At 48.2% G+C, this 16584-nt stretch overlaps 1 protein-coding gene across 14 annotated transcripts in view; it reads right to left on the minus strand.

Moving 5' to 3' along the window:
* CACNA1D (calcium voltage-gated channel subunit alpha1 D) overlaps positions 1-16584 on the minus strand; it is a 371067-nt gene that overhangs the window by 106030 nt on the left and 248453 nt on the right. For 8 of the 14 annotated variants that reach the window (XM_070776478.1, XM_070776483.1, XM_070776479.1 and 5 more), the window contains exons 10-14: positions 10857-10944; positions 9526-9552; positions 4648-4808; positions 3486-3711; positions 3148-3355 (exon numbers count right to left, since the gene is read on the minus strand). In XM_070776478.1, the coding sequence (XP_070632579.1) occupies positions 3148-3355; positions 3486-3711; positions 4648-4808; positions 9526-9552; positions 10857-10944 (710 nt within the window). Of the gene's footprint in view, positions 1-3147; positions 3356-3485; positions 3712-4647; positions 4809-9525; positions 9553-10520; positions 10581-10856; positions 10945-16584 lie in introns of all 14 variants that reach the window. The other 6 variants (XM_070776476.1, XM_070776482.1, XM_070776480.1 and 3 more) reach the window with 1 other exon arrangement.

Below are 16584 nucleotides of genomic sequence, written 5' to 3' on the forward strand. Positions count from 1 at the left end.
CCTGCTGGTGTGTCTCTCCAGGACCTCTGTCTGTCTGTGCATTTAAGCACAACGGAGAAGGCAATGGCACCCCACTCCAGTCCTCTTGCCTGGAAAATCCTATGGATGGTGGAGCCTGGTGGGCTGCAGTCTATGGGGTCGCTAAGAGTCGGACACGACTGAGCAACTTCACTTTCCCTTTTCACTTTCATGCATTGGAGAAGGAAATGGCAACCCACTCCAGTGTTCTTGCCTGGAGAATCCCAGGGACGGCAGAGCCTGGTGGGCTGCCATCAATGGGGTTACACAGAGTTGGACACGACTGAAGCGACTTAGCAGCAGCAGCAGCAGCATACACACCCGGAGAAAACAGGCAGTTGGTATCTTATTTATTTATTAGAAATAGAGGGTATCATACTATTTGAATTTTCTGCAATTTGCTTTTTATTCTCCCTCTCGATGTATTCTGGAGACCCTCTGTGTCACAGGGTCACTTTATTCTTTTTAACGGCTGCCTAGCATTCCTCATGCTTTATCAACTGTGGAAATGGAAAATCATATCTATGATGTGAATCACTGCCAAACAGAAATTTGCCAAATGATTGGAAAAGGTAAAGCAATTCATAGAGAAGGAACTATAAATGGCTCCTAGTCACATGAAAAGATATTCAACCTCATTCCTGACAAGAGTAGTATCAATTAAAACTACAATGAGAGAACACTTTCATCTACCAGACAGGCGGTGATCAAAATGTTTGTGTACTCACTGTGCTAAAAGAGAGTGAGGTGACAGACAGAATCCACCCCCATCACTGGAGGATCAACTACCACAGCCTTAAAGAGAAGACTTAAGCAAGAGTGTCAAAGTTGAAAATGGACACACCCCCTTTAAGCCAGCAATTCCATTTGAGGGGATTTATGCCATAGATCTAATATCACACACGAGCCCCACGATGTGCATGCAAGGCTACCCACTCAGCCAAGACACAGTTTACTATTCATTCAGCAGCAAGGGACCAGTTCCATGAATTATGGCACACCCACACCACAAAATGGACAGACACGGGGGGCTCAACCCAGTGCTCTGTGACAACCTCGAGGGGGAGGGGGAGGAGGGAGGTTCAGGAGGGAGCGGACATATGTCTACCTGTGGCTGACTCATGCTCATGTATGGCACAAACCATACAGTAATTTGTAAAGCAATTATCCTCCAATAAAAAATAAATGGAGGCAGCATTGAAAAGGAAGAGGCACCTTTTTATGGACCAATAAGACAGGTTCTTAAGGACACTTTAGGTGCTAAAGAAGAAAGATCTAAAAAAGCACGTAGAATGAGCTACTATCTGTGTAAATTCATCTGATCGTAGGTAGACAGATAAATTTATTTACATCTGAGCAAGCACACTGGGAGAATACAGAAAAATCTGCTTAATGGTGGTTGCCTCCCACAAGGGGAAATTGGTGGCTGGGTTGGAGATAGACTTGCTACTTTACATGTTTTTCTAACATTTAAATTCTGTGCCATACACATGTACTACAAAAACCACCAGCAAAATGCAGGTTTCTCTGGAAGCATCAAAAAAACAAAACAAGACAAAACGAATAATTCATCAGTGGCCAAAAATTAAGTTTAATTCAAAAAGCTGAGTTAGGGGACGTCCCTGGTAGTCCTGTGGTTAATAATCCTCCTGCCAACACAGGGGACACAGGTTCCATCCCTGGTCTGGGAAGATTCCTCATGCAATGCAGCAACTAAGCCCATGCACAACTGCTGAGCCCATGTGCTGCAACTACGGAAGCCCGAAAGCCTAGAGCCTGTGTTCTGCAAAGAGAGAGGACACTGCAGTGAGGAGCCCAAGCGCTGCAATGAAGATGAGCCCCTGCTTGCCCCAACTAGAGAAAATCCAAGCACAGCAACGAAGACCCAGCACAGCCAAAAATAAACAATTCTGAGTTATATTATACTGTATTGCTATATGCCAGGCCTGTAGCAGTGATAGCAATTCCATTCAATTCAAAATGTCCAAGTAGGAAAGAACCTTAGAGATCATTCCTTCTAGGCTCCATCTTTCAGAAAACAGTCACTTTACAAAGTCACAGTGCTGAGCAATGGAAGAGCCACCGTGGGAGGTCAGGCCTCCCACCAGGCCGCCCCGCCCTGCCTGCAGGACTCGCTGGCATTACATGTGAAAAGCAACAAGGGCAGATGGGTTTTTAAAATTTACCTGCCAGGCTCTGTCCAAGGAAGGCCACAACACACAAGGAGGGGGCTTGGAACACCTCAGGTGAGAGCCAGGTGGGGTGGAAAGGCTGGGCCTCTGAGGGTAGGGCCACCTGTGAAGCCCTAACCCCGTGGCTCCCTTCTCAGCCTGATGCCCGCCAGGGCCGCACCAGCACAGACATCCCTCAGAGTCTGTGTGTCCCCATTCCATCACACGACAGGGGACAACACAGGGACAGCAGTTCTCGCAACTGTTTAGTCACCCTGATTCCTGACTATACACCACAGCATCAGGGCTTTAGAAGTCACACTATGCATAAATCCATTATAACCAGGATTATAAAACTTGCCTGCCATCAAGAATGAGCAAAGTACAAGAAGAGGATTTCAGACCCTATGAAACCCCAGAAACCTCATACAGTCAAACACAAACGTGAGGTTTATTATTTCATAAGACATCCAGTGGAGAAGGCAATGGCACCCCACTCCAGTACTCTTGCCTGGAAAATCCCATGGACGGAGGAGCCTGGTAGGCTGCAGTCCATGGGGTCGCTGAGGGTCGGAAACGACTGAGCGACTTCACTTTCACTTTTCACTTTCATGCATTGGAAAAGGAAATGGCAACCCACTCCAGTGTTCTTGCCTGGAGAATCCCAGGGACGGGGGAGCCTGGTGGGCTGCCGTCTACAGAGTCACACAGAGTCGGACACAACTGAAGCAACTTAGCAAGACATCCAGTGATCTCACAAAAACATGAGATCACAGCACATCCCTCTGGACTTTGACGCAAAATAAATGACTTATATGGCACAAAATTAATCAGAGTGTTATTAGAACAGAGGTTGCTGGTACAGTGACGATGGAATCATTTTGCCTTGTTGAGTCGTGGACAGACGAGAAGGTGTCTCCTAAGGCGCCACCCAGGGATAGGAGGGCGGGGAACTCACCTGGAACACTGTGAGAAGGGCTTGCGGGAAATTATCGAAGGTGCTCCGCTTGGTTTGCGTTTCATCAAAATTAAACTTGCCGCCAAACAGCTGCATCCCCAGCAAGGAGAAGATGATGATGAAGAGAAAAAGCAGAAGCAGCAGCGAAGCGATGGACTTCATGGAGTTTAACAAGGATGCCACCAAGTTGCTCAGGGAGGTCCAGTGCCTGCAAGTCAAGATGAGGGGGTAAGCCTAGGGCGCCGTGTGGGGTGGAGCAGATGGTCCCCCCAAGTGGGGTCGGGGCTGACCACCACCCACGGTCAGGAAACCCCTACAGTGAGCACACGCGTCCTCACCTGGTCACTTTGAAAATTCTCAAGAGCCGCACACAGCGGAACACAGAGATGCCCAGGGGAGACATGATTTCCAGTTCCACCAGGATCGTCTCGGTAATTCCGCCGCACACCACGAAGCAATCAAACCGATTGAAAAGAGAGACAAAGTACGCCTGGAGACCCAAGCTGTACATTTTGACCAGCATCTCACAGGTGAACAGAGCCAAGAGGACTTTGTTAGCAATATCTGGAAACACAAGGAGCACGTGTCCATGGGATCTCAGCATGGGAGCATCTCTGACCCCTGGTCCCCGACCTCCCCTCCCACCAGCCGCTGCCAGAAGGGCCCCAAGCTCTCGGCCCACAGTTTTGTTCTTGCCCTCTCTATAGAAATGTGGCAGGAACACCCATGGTCCGCTTGTCTTCCAGGCTCCGGTCTTGCTTCTGCTACCACCCAGACGTGTGCCCCCTAGAGAAGTTCCTTGGTTTCTCTGGGGTTCACTTTCACTGACTGTACAATGGGGAGGGGCAGCTTACCACATAATCTCTGTGGCTTTCGAGGCCTGCAAGCCTACAAGTCTGCATTTAGACCATCGTATTATTTTTATTTGTTTCAGTCACACAAGAAATCTGTCTGGTCTTACTTACTGCCCCCAGATCTAAGAAACAGCTGCCTGTCAAGGTCACTTCAAAAAATGCCACCCAGCAGGCTAGAGAGTTGAGTAGAAACAGATATAATTTGACATCAGGTAGGTCTTCACAATGGCTCAAAACTGTCCAACTCAGAAAGGGGTGAGCTCCCACACCACCCTGCTGGGGCAGTCGAGGTGGGCAAACAGCCACCACTTGCCGAGGAAACTACAGCGGAAAATAAAGCTTCCAGCAGGCACAGAGAGGAGGGATATGAGGTCCCTTCCAGCTGCCAGATTCCTTGATCCCACACAGGGTTCAGACAATGAGCTGCTCTGGAGTCATTAGCTCCAACGTGCATCACACACCACACGACCCGGACCGCACACTCTGGCCAGGTGCGCCTGTGCTTGGCTCTGCCACCCTCCAAGTTCCACTGCTCACTGGAAATGGTCCTGGACAACCACACGTCCATCTGAAAAGACTAGACTGCAGCTGGGCAGCCTCGGGGATCCCCTGTTTGGAGCAAAAAGGGAATGGCTTCTGCTTATACCTTGAATCTGTGTCAACCAGTCAGGCTGGTTGTAGTGCTCGGAGGAAATGGTTAAGGTGTTGAGAAACACCAGGACAATGACCAGCCAGTAAAACGTGACGGACTTCACAGCAGCCCTACACCTTCTGCGACTGAAGCGGTTCCAGCGGCGCCAGCGGCGGCTGTAAGAGAAGCAAACGTTACCCCCTGGATGACAGACACACACAGCACCTGATCAATATCGCTAAGGAATGACTGCACTCTGGAGGTCCCCACCAGGGTCGGGGTGCAGGGAGGAAAGAGGAGAACAAATGACACAGAAATGACCAGACCTCATAAGACAAATAACGGTGGTTTTAAAAGATGACTTTTTAAAAGCACAGTATTGACTTGATCATGCTATCTGTTTCCTTCCTATGGCTGCAGATAACCCTGTAATTTGTCATATGCAGTCCTCAAGCCGGTCAGGAAATCTAGATGTTCAGAGTCACCAGCTTGTACACATCCACAGTTCACATGCCCACCACGAGGCTCTCGGGTCTGATTGAGCTGTCAGCGCACAGAGACGCCAGCTTATCATCCACATCTCTTGCAGCACCTCTATCATCATGTGGAATTTATCAGGCAGCCAAGGGCTCCAAAACCTGAGTTTTCCTTTTAGGGAACCCTTCAGTCCTTTCGTAAATATGGGAGGTAGCTCTGGAGCCAGAGAGAGTCATCAATGCTGAGTAGGACATGAGTCGTACTCCTGAGTCATCAGGTGCCCTTTCTAACTAGCAATGCTCAAAATATACCTTTAGGAGGAGAGCTAATATTGAATCATGTTTCCATACAAATAAAATGAACTAAGCCAAACAGACAAGCAGCATGTTCTCTATCAACTCCCAGTTGCAGTATGTAATTAGAGTATTCTCGGCCTCAGCCCGTCTCCCTACGGGAAACATTCCCTGCCACGGGACGGTTTGATGAAGGGGGTCTCAGAGAACGGCTGACCGAGTGGCAGTGTCAGCCCGGTCCGGGCTGTGCTCACAGACTGGGGTGGTGGGCGCTTCCTCTAGCACTTGAGTCAGGAGAATCTGCAGGCTGTGTCAAGGCTGCAGCCCTGGCTGACTCAGCTGCACTGCTCTGCTAAGAACACTGTAACCCAGGGGCCAACGAAAGACTTGCGCCAGCTCTTTGGCAAGACCTGGAACAAGCGAGGTGCATTGTATTCCTGCTCTTGCTATGTGGGTTTCCGATGGTAACAGCAGCTGGAAACATGATAACAAGAGTAGAAAAATTCCACTGAGGACACTCAAAACTGTTCCCACAAGACTGGGTTTCTCCCATGATGCATAATGCAATACACACAAGCAAGGTGGCCTGAACGACATCCAGCCCAAGGGCACGCAGCCTTGTCCCTGCAGCCCTATTCATGCTGCAGGGACAAGTGACAGATGTCTTCCAAGTCCGGGGGAGGCGCGGTCTGTGACCCCACCCTGTAACAGTATGAGGGCTGTGGCAGGCAATCACCCACACCAAGTGCTACGCCCAGGGTACTGCGTACAGGAGGAAGGAGAAGGGAGCCACAAGAGAGCTGAAGGGTCAGGGAAGGCCTCCTCAGAAAGCTGAGGTTTGGGCTGGCTCTCCCTCTCGAAAGCTGAATAAGGATTAGCCAAGGGTGGACAGGGAGAGAGCAGGGCGCTCCACTTAGCTCCCGCCAAAGAGACTGGGTGGGAAGAACTGGAGTGTGTGGTCCATTTGACAGCTGGAGAGCAGTCCAGAATAACAAAGTGCGAAGTCTGGGAGGAGTGTCTAAATACCCCAGAGGTCAGAGGGTGATCTGGGGGCCAAATTATGAAGAAATTTAAATGTCCTCTGGCAACAGGAAATTCATGAAAGTGCTTTTCATTTTGAAAACGCTGTTAATTTTTTTTTTTTTTTTTGGCCTCGCCACACATGCTGTGGGGTCTTAGTTCCCCAACCAGCGATGGAATCCATACCTCCCTCATTGGGAGTACACAGTCCGAGCTACTAGACTACCAGGAAAAGTCCCCTTAATTTTTTTAAACACAGGTTTATTAAGATATAACTTACATATGGCAAAATTGACTTCTTTTTCTTCTAAAGTTTGTAATCACAACCACAATCAAGACGTAGAATATTTCTAGCACTCAAAAAAAAATCCTTAATGGCACTTTATAGTTAATCCACTGCTCACCCTAGCCCCTGAGAGCTACTGATTTGTTCTCTTTCTCTATTATTTTGCTTCATTCAGAATCCTATCAACAGAATCATACAATATATAGCTTTTTGAGACTGGCCTCCCTCATTTAGAAAAAGTTCATTTGTGATCCATTTGTCTCATTGATCTCTCAGTAGTTTTCTCCCTTCTTGTTGCTGAGTTTCAGTCCATCATATGGATGAACTATAATTTGTCTACCTCACCATCTGATGGGCATCTGAGTTATTTGCAGCTTTCGGCAATTATAAACATATAAATGTTGTATTTATCAATTATACATATATAATGTTTATGAATAAACATTCATGCAAAATTTTTTGTGTAGGCATCTATCTTCATTTTTCCTATATAAATACCTTAGAGGTGAATTGCTGGGCCATATGGTAAATACGCTGGACTTTGTAAGACACTGACAACTTGCTTTTAAAATGGCTGTGTCACCTGACCTGTAGCAGTATATAAGAATTTCCACTGATGTGCATCCTTGTCAAAATGCCAGCTTTCAACATTTGATTCATTCTATAGGTGCATCATGGTATCTCAGCTGTGATTTTAATTTGCATTTCCTAATGACCAGTGGTCATTTCATGTGTTTATTTGCCATCTACATGGATTGTAGTCTGCCAGGCTCCTCTGTCCATGGAATTCTCCAGGTAAGAATCCAGGAGTGGATTGCCATTCCCTTCTCCAGGGAATCTTCCCAACCTGGGGATCGAACTCAGGTTGCCTGAATTGCAGGCAGACTCTTTACCATCTGAGCCACGAGGGAAGCCCCCTCTATGACTACATGCCTACTAAAAATCTAGTGTCCATTTTTATTGGGTTGTTTTATTATTACTGATACTATTCTTATGTATACTTGATACTAGTCCTTTCTAAATTCTGTTTTGCAATAATTTTTTCCTCCAGTCTGCAAATGATCTTTTTCTTTCAAGAAGTAGTAGTTTTAATTTTGATGAAGTCCAATTCATCAGTTTTTCCTGTTATGACCAGTGCTTTGGGCGTTGTACCCAAGAAACTTTTGCCTAACCCAAGGTCACTAAAATTTTCTATATTTTCTTCTAGGATTTTTTTTTAAAGATATTTTATTGATAGTTATGCTTTAAATTTCCATTATTTCTTCCCTTTAATATTTCTTATTGATACCATTCATTATTACTCCCTACTTAAAGTGACATTAATTCTCTAAAGCAAATATTAAAAATTCAAAAAGAGTACAAAGGGCAAAATAGAAATAAACCATCAAAACAACAGAAAACAGAAAGCATGTTACTTCTGACTACACAAAGAGAATGCAATATATATGCACATACACGTACATATGTATAATGCTCTGCAGAAATCTCAAAGAGTTTATCAACTGGCTTTTTTACATATTGGGTTTAGAATATCAATAAATATTCTTTCACAACCCAGATATTAATGGCTGAGTATGGTCCAATAGCAATACTTTTTTAATTTTATTTTATTTTTAAACTTTACAATATTGTGTTAGTTTTGCCAAATATCAAAATGAATCCGCCACAGGTATACATGTGTTCCGCATCCTGAACCCTCCTCCCTCCTCCCTCCCCATACCCTCCCTCTGGGTCGTCCCAGTGCACCAGCCCCAAGCATCCAGTATTGTGCATCGAACCTAGACTGGTGACTCGTTTCATACATGATATTATACATGTTTCAATGCCATTCTCCCAAATCTCCCCACCCTCTCCCCCTGCAACAGAGTCCATAAGACTGATCTATACATCAGTGTCTCTTTTGCTGTCTCGTACACAGGGTTATTGTTACCATGTTTCTAAATTCCATATATATGCATTAGTATACTGTATTGGTGTTTTTCTTTCTGGCTTACTTCACTCTGTATAATAGGTTCCAGTTTGATCCATCTCATTAGAACTGATTCAAATGTATTCTTTTTAATGGCTGAGTAATACTCCATTGTGTATATGTACCACAGCTTTCTTATCCATTCATCTGCTGATGGGCATCTAGGTTGCTTCCATGTCCTGGCTATTATAAACAGTGCTGCTAGGATTTTTACAGTTTTACAAAAAGAATTCCATGGACAGAGGAGCTTGGTGGGCTAGAGTCCGTGGGATGGCAGAAAGATGGACCGACTGAGCAACCAACACTTCACCTTCAGTTCTATTCCACTTTAAGTGAATTTTTGTCCACAGTGGTAAAACACTGTTTCTAACTGAAAAATAATACTTATATGGGAAAGTAACAAATCACTGGTATACAGTTCAATGAGTTTTTACCAACTGATTATGTAACCTGCACTCAGAGCAAGTAAAACCATTACGAGGAACTCAGAAGACCTCTTGAACTTCCTTCAATGGAAAAAGTTTACAGCAGAAAAGTGACAGGAAGTATCTCTCTTAGAGGAAATGACTCTGGGAGGGTATACAAAAAGGGTTGATTAGTAGGCAAAACATTATTCATGGTTGCATCTTACTGATCTGTTTTTTTTGGGGGGGAGTGGTTCTTTGGCACCTACTACAGTTCTACAAGGCAGGTACTTATTGTTTACTGGGCAGGCTGATCTTCTACATGAGTCTTAGAGCCCACAGTATAAAAAAATCAAGTCTAGAGCAATTCTACATAAAGTTCAGAAGGTAGAACACAAAAAGCCCACACAAGTTTAAGAAAAATTAGGGAAAGAAGATACTGACCTGAGCTTGGACTTTGAGATGGCTTGACTGAAAGAAAAACAGAAAGAATATGATTCCTGTTAGGAAGGCTCCAGGATATGTTCCCCTCCACCTTTCAGCAGAGATACCATAAAAGCCATGCATGGAAGCCTGGTTCCAGCACCGCTGGCTCCTGAAGTGAGCCAGCTGGGGTGAGCATGGAGCAGGGGGCCAGGCAAGAGAAGACTCTCAGCTGCCTGAGCAGCCCTGGCACAGGTGGAGATGACAAGGGTTCTTCTCCCCCCACCCCCAAACTGCTCACACTGCAGCCAGCGGGGCTGCTCCTGCCCACAGCTCAGCCACGCATCTCCACAACAGCACGTGCTGCTGCTACAGTGAGAAGAGCCCTGGGCTTGGAGCTCCAGCTCTGCTCTTCACTCTACGAGAGCTCAGGCAAGCAGCACAGCTTTTTCAGCCTCAGTGTGCTCATCTGTAAAATGGCAAGACAAACCCATTCCCTACCTACTTCATGCTATTGTAGGAGGGCACAGCAAGGAGGAGGAGGAAAATTTACTTCATAAACTGTTGAGTTTCCTGCTCCTAACATCATTTTTATGCATCTCCGCCAAGGAGATCAGATTCTCTTAAAAATGACACCTGTACTCGACAGGCATAAGACCTAAAGGACACCAGCAGAAAGCAAATAAAAGAGAATTGCATGGGGCTCCCCCAAAGCAGGCGGTGCTTGGTGCACTGCACGCAGCTGGAGTGCCTGCTCCTGCAGCTCAGTGCATCCAGAAAAAAAGCCAATGTGTGCTCATGTGAAGGCATCCTCCAAGGTTAGGAGAGGGGGTGCAGGGCTCCAAACAAAGTGTATGAGCCGAGAAGGGCAGGGTCTCGTTATCCAGCCACTATGCACAGGTTGGGAGAGCCCGTAAATGAAGGAAACTTAAATAGGGAGCACATTCTGTGAGCAATTCTGCCATACAAGCCCTTCAAAGCACTGACGCCAGCACCAGGCTCAGAGAAGCCTTTACCCCCAGCGCCGACACCCAGAGGGCCCGGCCTTGGCAGCGCCTCTTCTTCTCCACCAGCACCTAGTGGACACAGGGAATTGCCAGGTTACCTGGCTCAGCCCAGGCAGGTTCCATCTCAGCAGGACGGACCGCTTTGGAGGACGAGGCAGGTGATATGCTGGGGGTCTGGGGGGCCAGGGCTAGGAGGGGGACCAAGGGGCCCAGGGTGAGCCCGCCCACCCCTCTTGCATCTGAGGCCATGGCTCCAGGCTCCACCGAAACCTGGGCAACTCACTCATATCTGCTTCTCTAAGAAGCCAGGAGGAGCCCAGAGGACAGCGCCTCAGCCCCACTCACCAGAGACTCCCACAGCAGCCTCGGTTCTCGCCTTCCCCGCTCACGTTCTCTGTGTTCACAGACTCCGTCTCACTGGTGGGCATGCTGGCTGCGGGGAGAAGAAACGCTTTAGATTGTGCCGTGGCTTCAGGAGTTGGTGACGGCCAGGGAAGCCTGGTGTGCTGCCATCCATGGGGTCACAAAGAGTCAGACACAACTGAGCGACCGAACTGAACTGACTGACTGGATGCCCTGCGCACCCAAGGATGGGACAAACGCAATCTCTGCCTCCAGGATGAGCCTCTGGGAAGCTGGGAGGAGGGTGAAGAACATGATGAAGGGTCCCCAGGGACCTGACTGGCAAAAGGAGGTGCTGAGAAGCCCGGTGTCTCACAGAGGAGCCTTCACTTCCATGATCTGCCAAGGAAACCCAGAAAATATCCCAACAGGAAGAGAAACCCACTATCCAACTTCCCAAGGAAAGAAGCCTGGGGACCAAAGTGAGCCCTGTAGCTGTCAGTGCCAGCGTACTCCTCTGATTTCCAGGTTTGCCCTGAGAGGCCATCACAGCGTCTCAGTTACAGCTACATCTTTTCTAGTGCCCGCAAGAAGTACTCTAGAACATCTGTGAACAAATCTAAGATTTCATAAACAAATTCTTACTTTAAATATACTGAAGGAGAGGAGATATTATCAAGGGAGGAGCATATGAAGGTACCAAGCAAAGAATCTCTTTAAAAACGGAAGTATTCAACTCATTTTCCGTTAATCCTACCTGATGTTCTTCTGCCCAGCTTGTGAAGCCAAGATGCTGAAGGACGTCAGTTAGATTAACAAAAAAGACTGTTGACCAAAGATGCCTGCACTAGAGCTCAGAACATGGTCCTATGGGGAAAGAAGGTTTTCTCCCAACCAGCGACCAGAGGGCAAAGCTGTCTGTAGTCCTAGTGCACCGGTGTCTCTGGGCACTTCTTCCTTCCCCACAGCACAGCATCAAGCAGAAGCAGAGGAAAAGTTGAAACATACCCACTCAGGTCAGGAGGCCCAGGGACCCATTCAAGAGTCACCATCTGGCACATGGGTATTTTCTTCTCCTCCGCTTGATTCAACCCTAGAAACGTCTCCAACATGTGCTGGGGAGCAGGCGGCAGAGGAGGTGCAGGACACAACGAGGGACCTGGCCCTGCGCCTGTCCTGGACGACCCAGGGGAGAGGCAGCACCCAGTGCACTTCGGTCCACCAAGATTAGAGCTGCCTCAGGGGTGTGGGCAAGTGCTGTAAGGAATGACTAACTCTGCTCTGGGGTTAGGAGCCGTCATCAAAAGCCGAATAATGGGAGAATCACCCCCACACGTGCATGTCTTTGCCCTGATGCATAATTGCGAACTGCAGCGACCTGGTTTTGGAGACCTGATGGCGTCAACAGGGAGGCCTTTCCCCTGCAAGCCCTAACCATATGGCTCCTCCTCTGAAGGATGCCTGAGTTTCAGCTGTAAAACCTGACAGAGGTACCTGGAGCGCCATGGGGAGCAGTCTGAGCCCAGCCCAGACTGGCCTCAGGGCAGCGCAAAGGAGCAGAACCAGAGAGCTCTGTAGGTGCGGCTGCACAGCTGTGGACCCTGCTCGGGGGACAGACAGGGTGTGAATGACAAGGATGGACGTAGACCCCAGAGAACTGAGAAACACCTTTTCTGAGGCACCAAAGACGACCCCTTCCCTCCTGTGAGCACCCAGAGGACTGAACCTGCCCGGGTGAGGGGGTGAAATAGCCATCTCCAGGCACACTGAGGCAAAGGCTTCAAATGGGAAGGCAAAATGAGCAGAATTACAGATGATACAATACAACCAGTACTCTCACAGAATAACCCTTTTCTTCCTTAGTCAAGTCAAAAGAAACCAACTACAAATTTGATTCACTTTTTCACAACTCCATGCAAAAACACAGACACAGAACCAAACAAACCGTAAAGAAAAACATCACAATCCAATCACAGAAACCTTAAACAAAAAGCTCCATCAAGAGACAGAAACACACAGGAGGCTGCTCATACAATTTGCTTCTCCACGACTATTCCATGCCTGACTTCAGCAGAAAGACTAAAAAGTCATAAGAGTCAGCCAAGTTCACTGTTACAGGTTACTCCCACAGGGTCACCCTCTTCTTCAGGAGCAGGACAAGGAAAATCATGGTGGGAGACCCTTACAGATATGACCAGGAGTCATCTCTGCAGAACGTTTTTCTTGGTGGTTACTGCCACCATGGACAGAAGCTGAAAGCAGCAGGGTGGGGGTGCCACTGGGTGGACCAGGGTTCTCAGGCCTCAGCAGGGTCCTGGCTCTGCCCTGGGCAGTCCCACCTCTCTCCAGGCTTCTCCAGGTCCTGTCTGAAAAGTGGGAACACTATCCCTAGGCTCTGGAGGGTCACTTTCCTCTACAGCAGTGTAATACTTCATGGTTCTAATATTAATCATGTTGTAAACTCAGCCACTATGTCCAAGAAGAACAAACTTCTTTTCATGGGCAAAACTCTGTGGCTTTTTACTCTCTGGGGCCATGTCCCGTGATGATATCAATAGAATTACTGCATGTAAGCTCTGGGAGTTGGTGATGGAGAGGAAAGCCTGATGTGCTGCAGTCCATGGGGGTCGCAAAGAGTCAGACACGACTGAGTGACTGAACTGAACTGACTGAAATTCAGTCACTATTTCCAAGAAGAGCAAACTTCTTTTCATGGGTAAAACTCTGTGGCTTTTTACTCTCTGGGGCTATGTCCCATGATGATATCAATAGAGTTGCTGCGTTTCACTCTTAAAGCTTGTTTTTCAAAAGATCTGATCCAAACAGATAACTCACAGCCTGCCCATGGGAAAGGTGGGGGGACACTACTTTGCATTTCTGGTTCCATGTCAACTAGGCAATGAAATGTACAAGCGCTCCCTACACTGAGGTTGGGGCTGCAGAGACAAGAAGTCAAACTGAAGTCCCCAAGCAGAAACTGAGGCTAACTGTGGGGCATGGTGTCAGGACTGCACTGACGGAGAGAATCCTCCTGCTTGCCAAGCGGGCTCCACCCTTCAAGTAGGATGGGGCAGTGGTTGAGAGCAGGCCTCTCAGGTTGGCCAGGTCTAACCTTACCCCCACATTTGTGACCGAACTTCTCCAAGGCTTCATTTTCTCATCTGTTGAAATGGGACGTACTTTAACTTCACTGGGCTGTGAGCAGAACTATAAGGGAGGGGGTGCAGAGTGATCCACAGTGTCAGGCCGTCAGTGAGGCTCCTACATGACGAATCCATCAGCTCAAAAAGCTTTCCTGGAGCTCCCTGGAAGCAAGGGGACTCTCTCTGGATGGTCCAAGCCCAGGGTCACTTCAGCCCACCCACTTCTACAGCCACACAAAGGATTCTCGTGTGAACACCTTCCACACTTCTGACCCAGCCTTGGCCTGACTCCCAGCTTGTATCACATTCTCTGCCTTAAGCGGAATTATTTTACCTTAGCCTGTTGTATTGAGAGCAACTTCTCTGTCACCTCTATTTGACACCTGCAGAGCCACAGAACCCTAATAAATAAATCTGCTCTGGAATCATGCCCCCGGGGGCTCAAGAGGAAGAGAGGAAGGGGCGGGTGGAGGAAGACAGCAGTGACTCCACCAGAACGTGGTGACCTCATTTGGTCCCAGAAATAGATGTGGATCCAGTCCCTCCACCCGAGCCTCAGAGCCACACTCTGGCCGGGGCCGCGGCAACCTTCCCATCCCGCCTCTCCCTCCCTGCCACAGGAGTGTTCCTTTTTCAGAAGCATACGAGACACCGGGCCCAGTGGGCATAACCAAGGAGCTTGTTTGTACATTAAAACATTTCACCCTTCACTTGCACCAGACATTTTTTTTTTTAACATTCCTAAATTGATATGCACTTCACTTCACTCAGCCCCAATAGGATCTCATCTATGTTTTAAAAAAATCAAGACAGGAGAATCAGAGACTGTTAGAACTGGAAGGGGCTTCTGAGAGGACATGAACAAATACTGTGATTTCACAGATGAGAGAACCGACCCGCTTGCCTTGGGACACACAGCTCAGATGTGAGAGGAGAAAGCTCTCCTGAGCCACCCTCACCGTGCAACAACCCTGTGGCTTTGGTACATCCTTAAATACACTGGTGTATGATTCAGTATCGGTACATGTTGGTATGTGCACTGGTATACACTTAAAACTCCACAAATCAAAATGCTCCAAAAACCAAGTAAGCCTGTTACCTGCCAGCCATGCTGTGCTGTCCTAATGGCCCTCATTAACCCCTGGAAACCTGGTGTAGAGCCAGACCACTTCCAGGAGATCAGCCCAGCAAACGGGGAGGGGGGGTTATACAAAAATACAGGTGTGCCAGGGACTACTAGGACTTCATAAAAGCCCAAACAGAAAGACTCATAAAAGCCCAAGGAAGTAAACCCATGGATGACTTTATCAGAACACGTGGCATTCTCCCTAACCAGTTGCCTCAGCATCAGGACTGCCCCATTCGGGGTGATCGCTCTGTCCCTGTGAGCATTCAGCATTCACTGCTGACAAGTGATTAGGTCTAATTAGGGCTACAGCAGAGAGATCCCTTCAGACAGAATCCAGACCCTCCTGTAGAAGGAAACAGGGCCATCTGCATGCAGAGAGGCTATCAGTCCTTTTTCCCTACACATTTCAGGAAATTTTAGAGCTTTGTTGAAGAAGTTTTCATTTTTTAAATATAAATTTGAAAGCAATTCTCAATGACTCCAGCTGAAACCAGGCATTGGGACAAGCCTGTGGCCTATGCAGTAATGCTGACTGGCCCTGCATCTGCCAGGCACTGGGATCTCTAGGGAGAGCCCCAGGGCAGACCCTTGGGCTTCCAGCGTGTGTTCGCTGAAAAGGGGCCTCCAGTGGTAGGTCGGCGAGGGGATGGTGCCAGCCAGCAGCCCAGGACACCCTGGACTGTAAGTGAGAGTTGCCAGGGCCTCCCGGGCAGCCTGGCTCGGCCCCTGCTCTCCGTGGATAGCAGGTCACACTATTTCTCTTTAGGATCTAATTGTAGGGCCCAGATGTCATCATGGGTGATGCCACATGAAATAAACCAGGAAACAGCTGTTTTTCAGGCCAGCTCAACAGTATCTTCACCACCATGTAAACATTCCTCTATCTACCGTCTCTCTGAAGAACAACGCACATCTCAACCGTATCCGCCCGGCCTGTGGATTCAGAGGGAAATCAATACACAAGTGCACACGTGCACCCGGGCATGGATGTGCGTGCCCAGGAGTCAGAGTGAGTCTGTGTGCAGATCCAGACAGGCAGCCCCCAAACTCTGGCCCCTCCCCCCACTCCTTCCAGACCAGCTTCCTGCCTCCAGGACAGAGGTCAGAGAGGCTTGGTCTCTGTCATTGCCGGGACAAGCCCCCTTTCTTCCCAGGGCTTAGTTACTGCACCTGCAGCTATTGGTCAGTTTCATCTCTAAGACCCATTTACCTCTGACCTGACAGGACTGCTGTGAAAAGGAAACACCCACAGGTTGTCTGGTTTTACTCTCAGCACCAAGGGGGTTTTCCTCACATGTCCTGCCTCCAGCTCGGCAAACAGAGCAGGAGGTGAGCAGTACTGTGAAGTCACAGCCCACCCTTCAGGAGGGTGGCCAGGAGGCCAGTAGTAGGCCTGTAACAACTGGTTCCAAGTCACCTCCAGGCAGAGCACCCTGGGGAGTACAGCAGCTCCAGGAGG

This window comes from Bos indicus, chromosome 22 (assembly GCF_029378745.1).
Source record: "Bos indicus isolate NIAB-ARS_2022 breed Sahiwal x Tharparkar chromosome 22, NIAB-ARS_B.indTharparkar_mat_pri_1.0, whole genome shotgun sequence".
NCBI classification, from domain to species: domain Eukaryota; kingdom Metazoa; phylum Chordata; class Mammalia; order Artiodactyla; family Bovidae; genus Bos; species Bos indicus.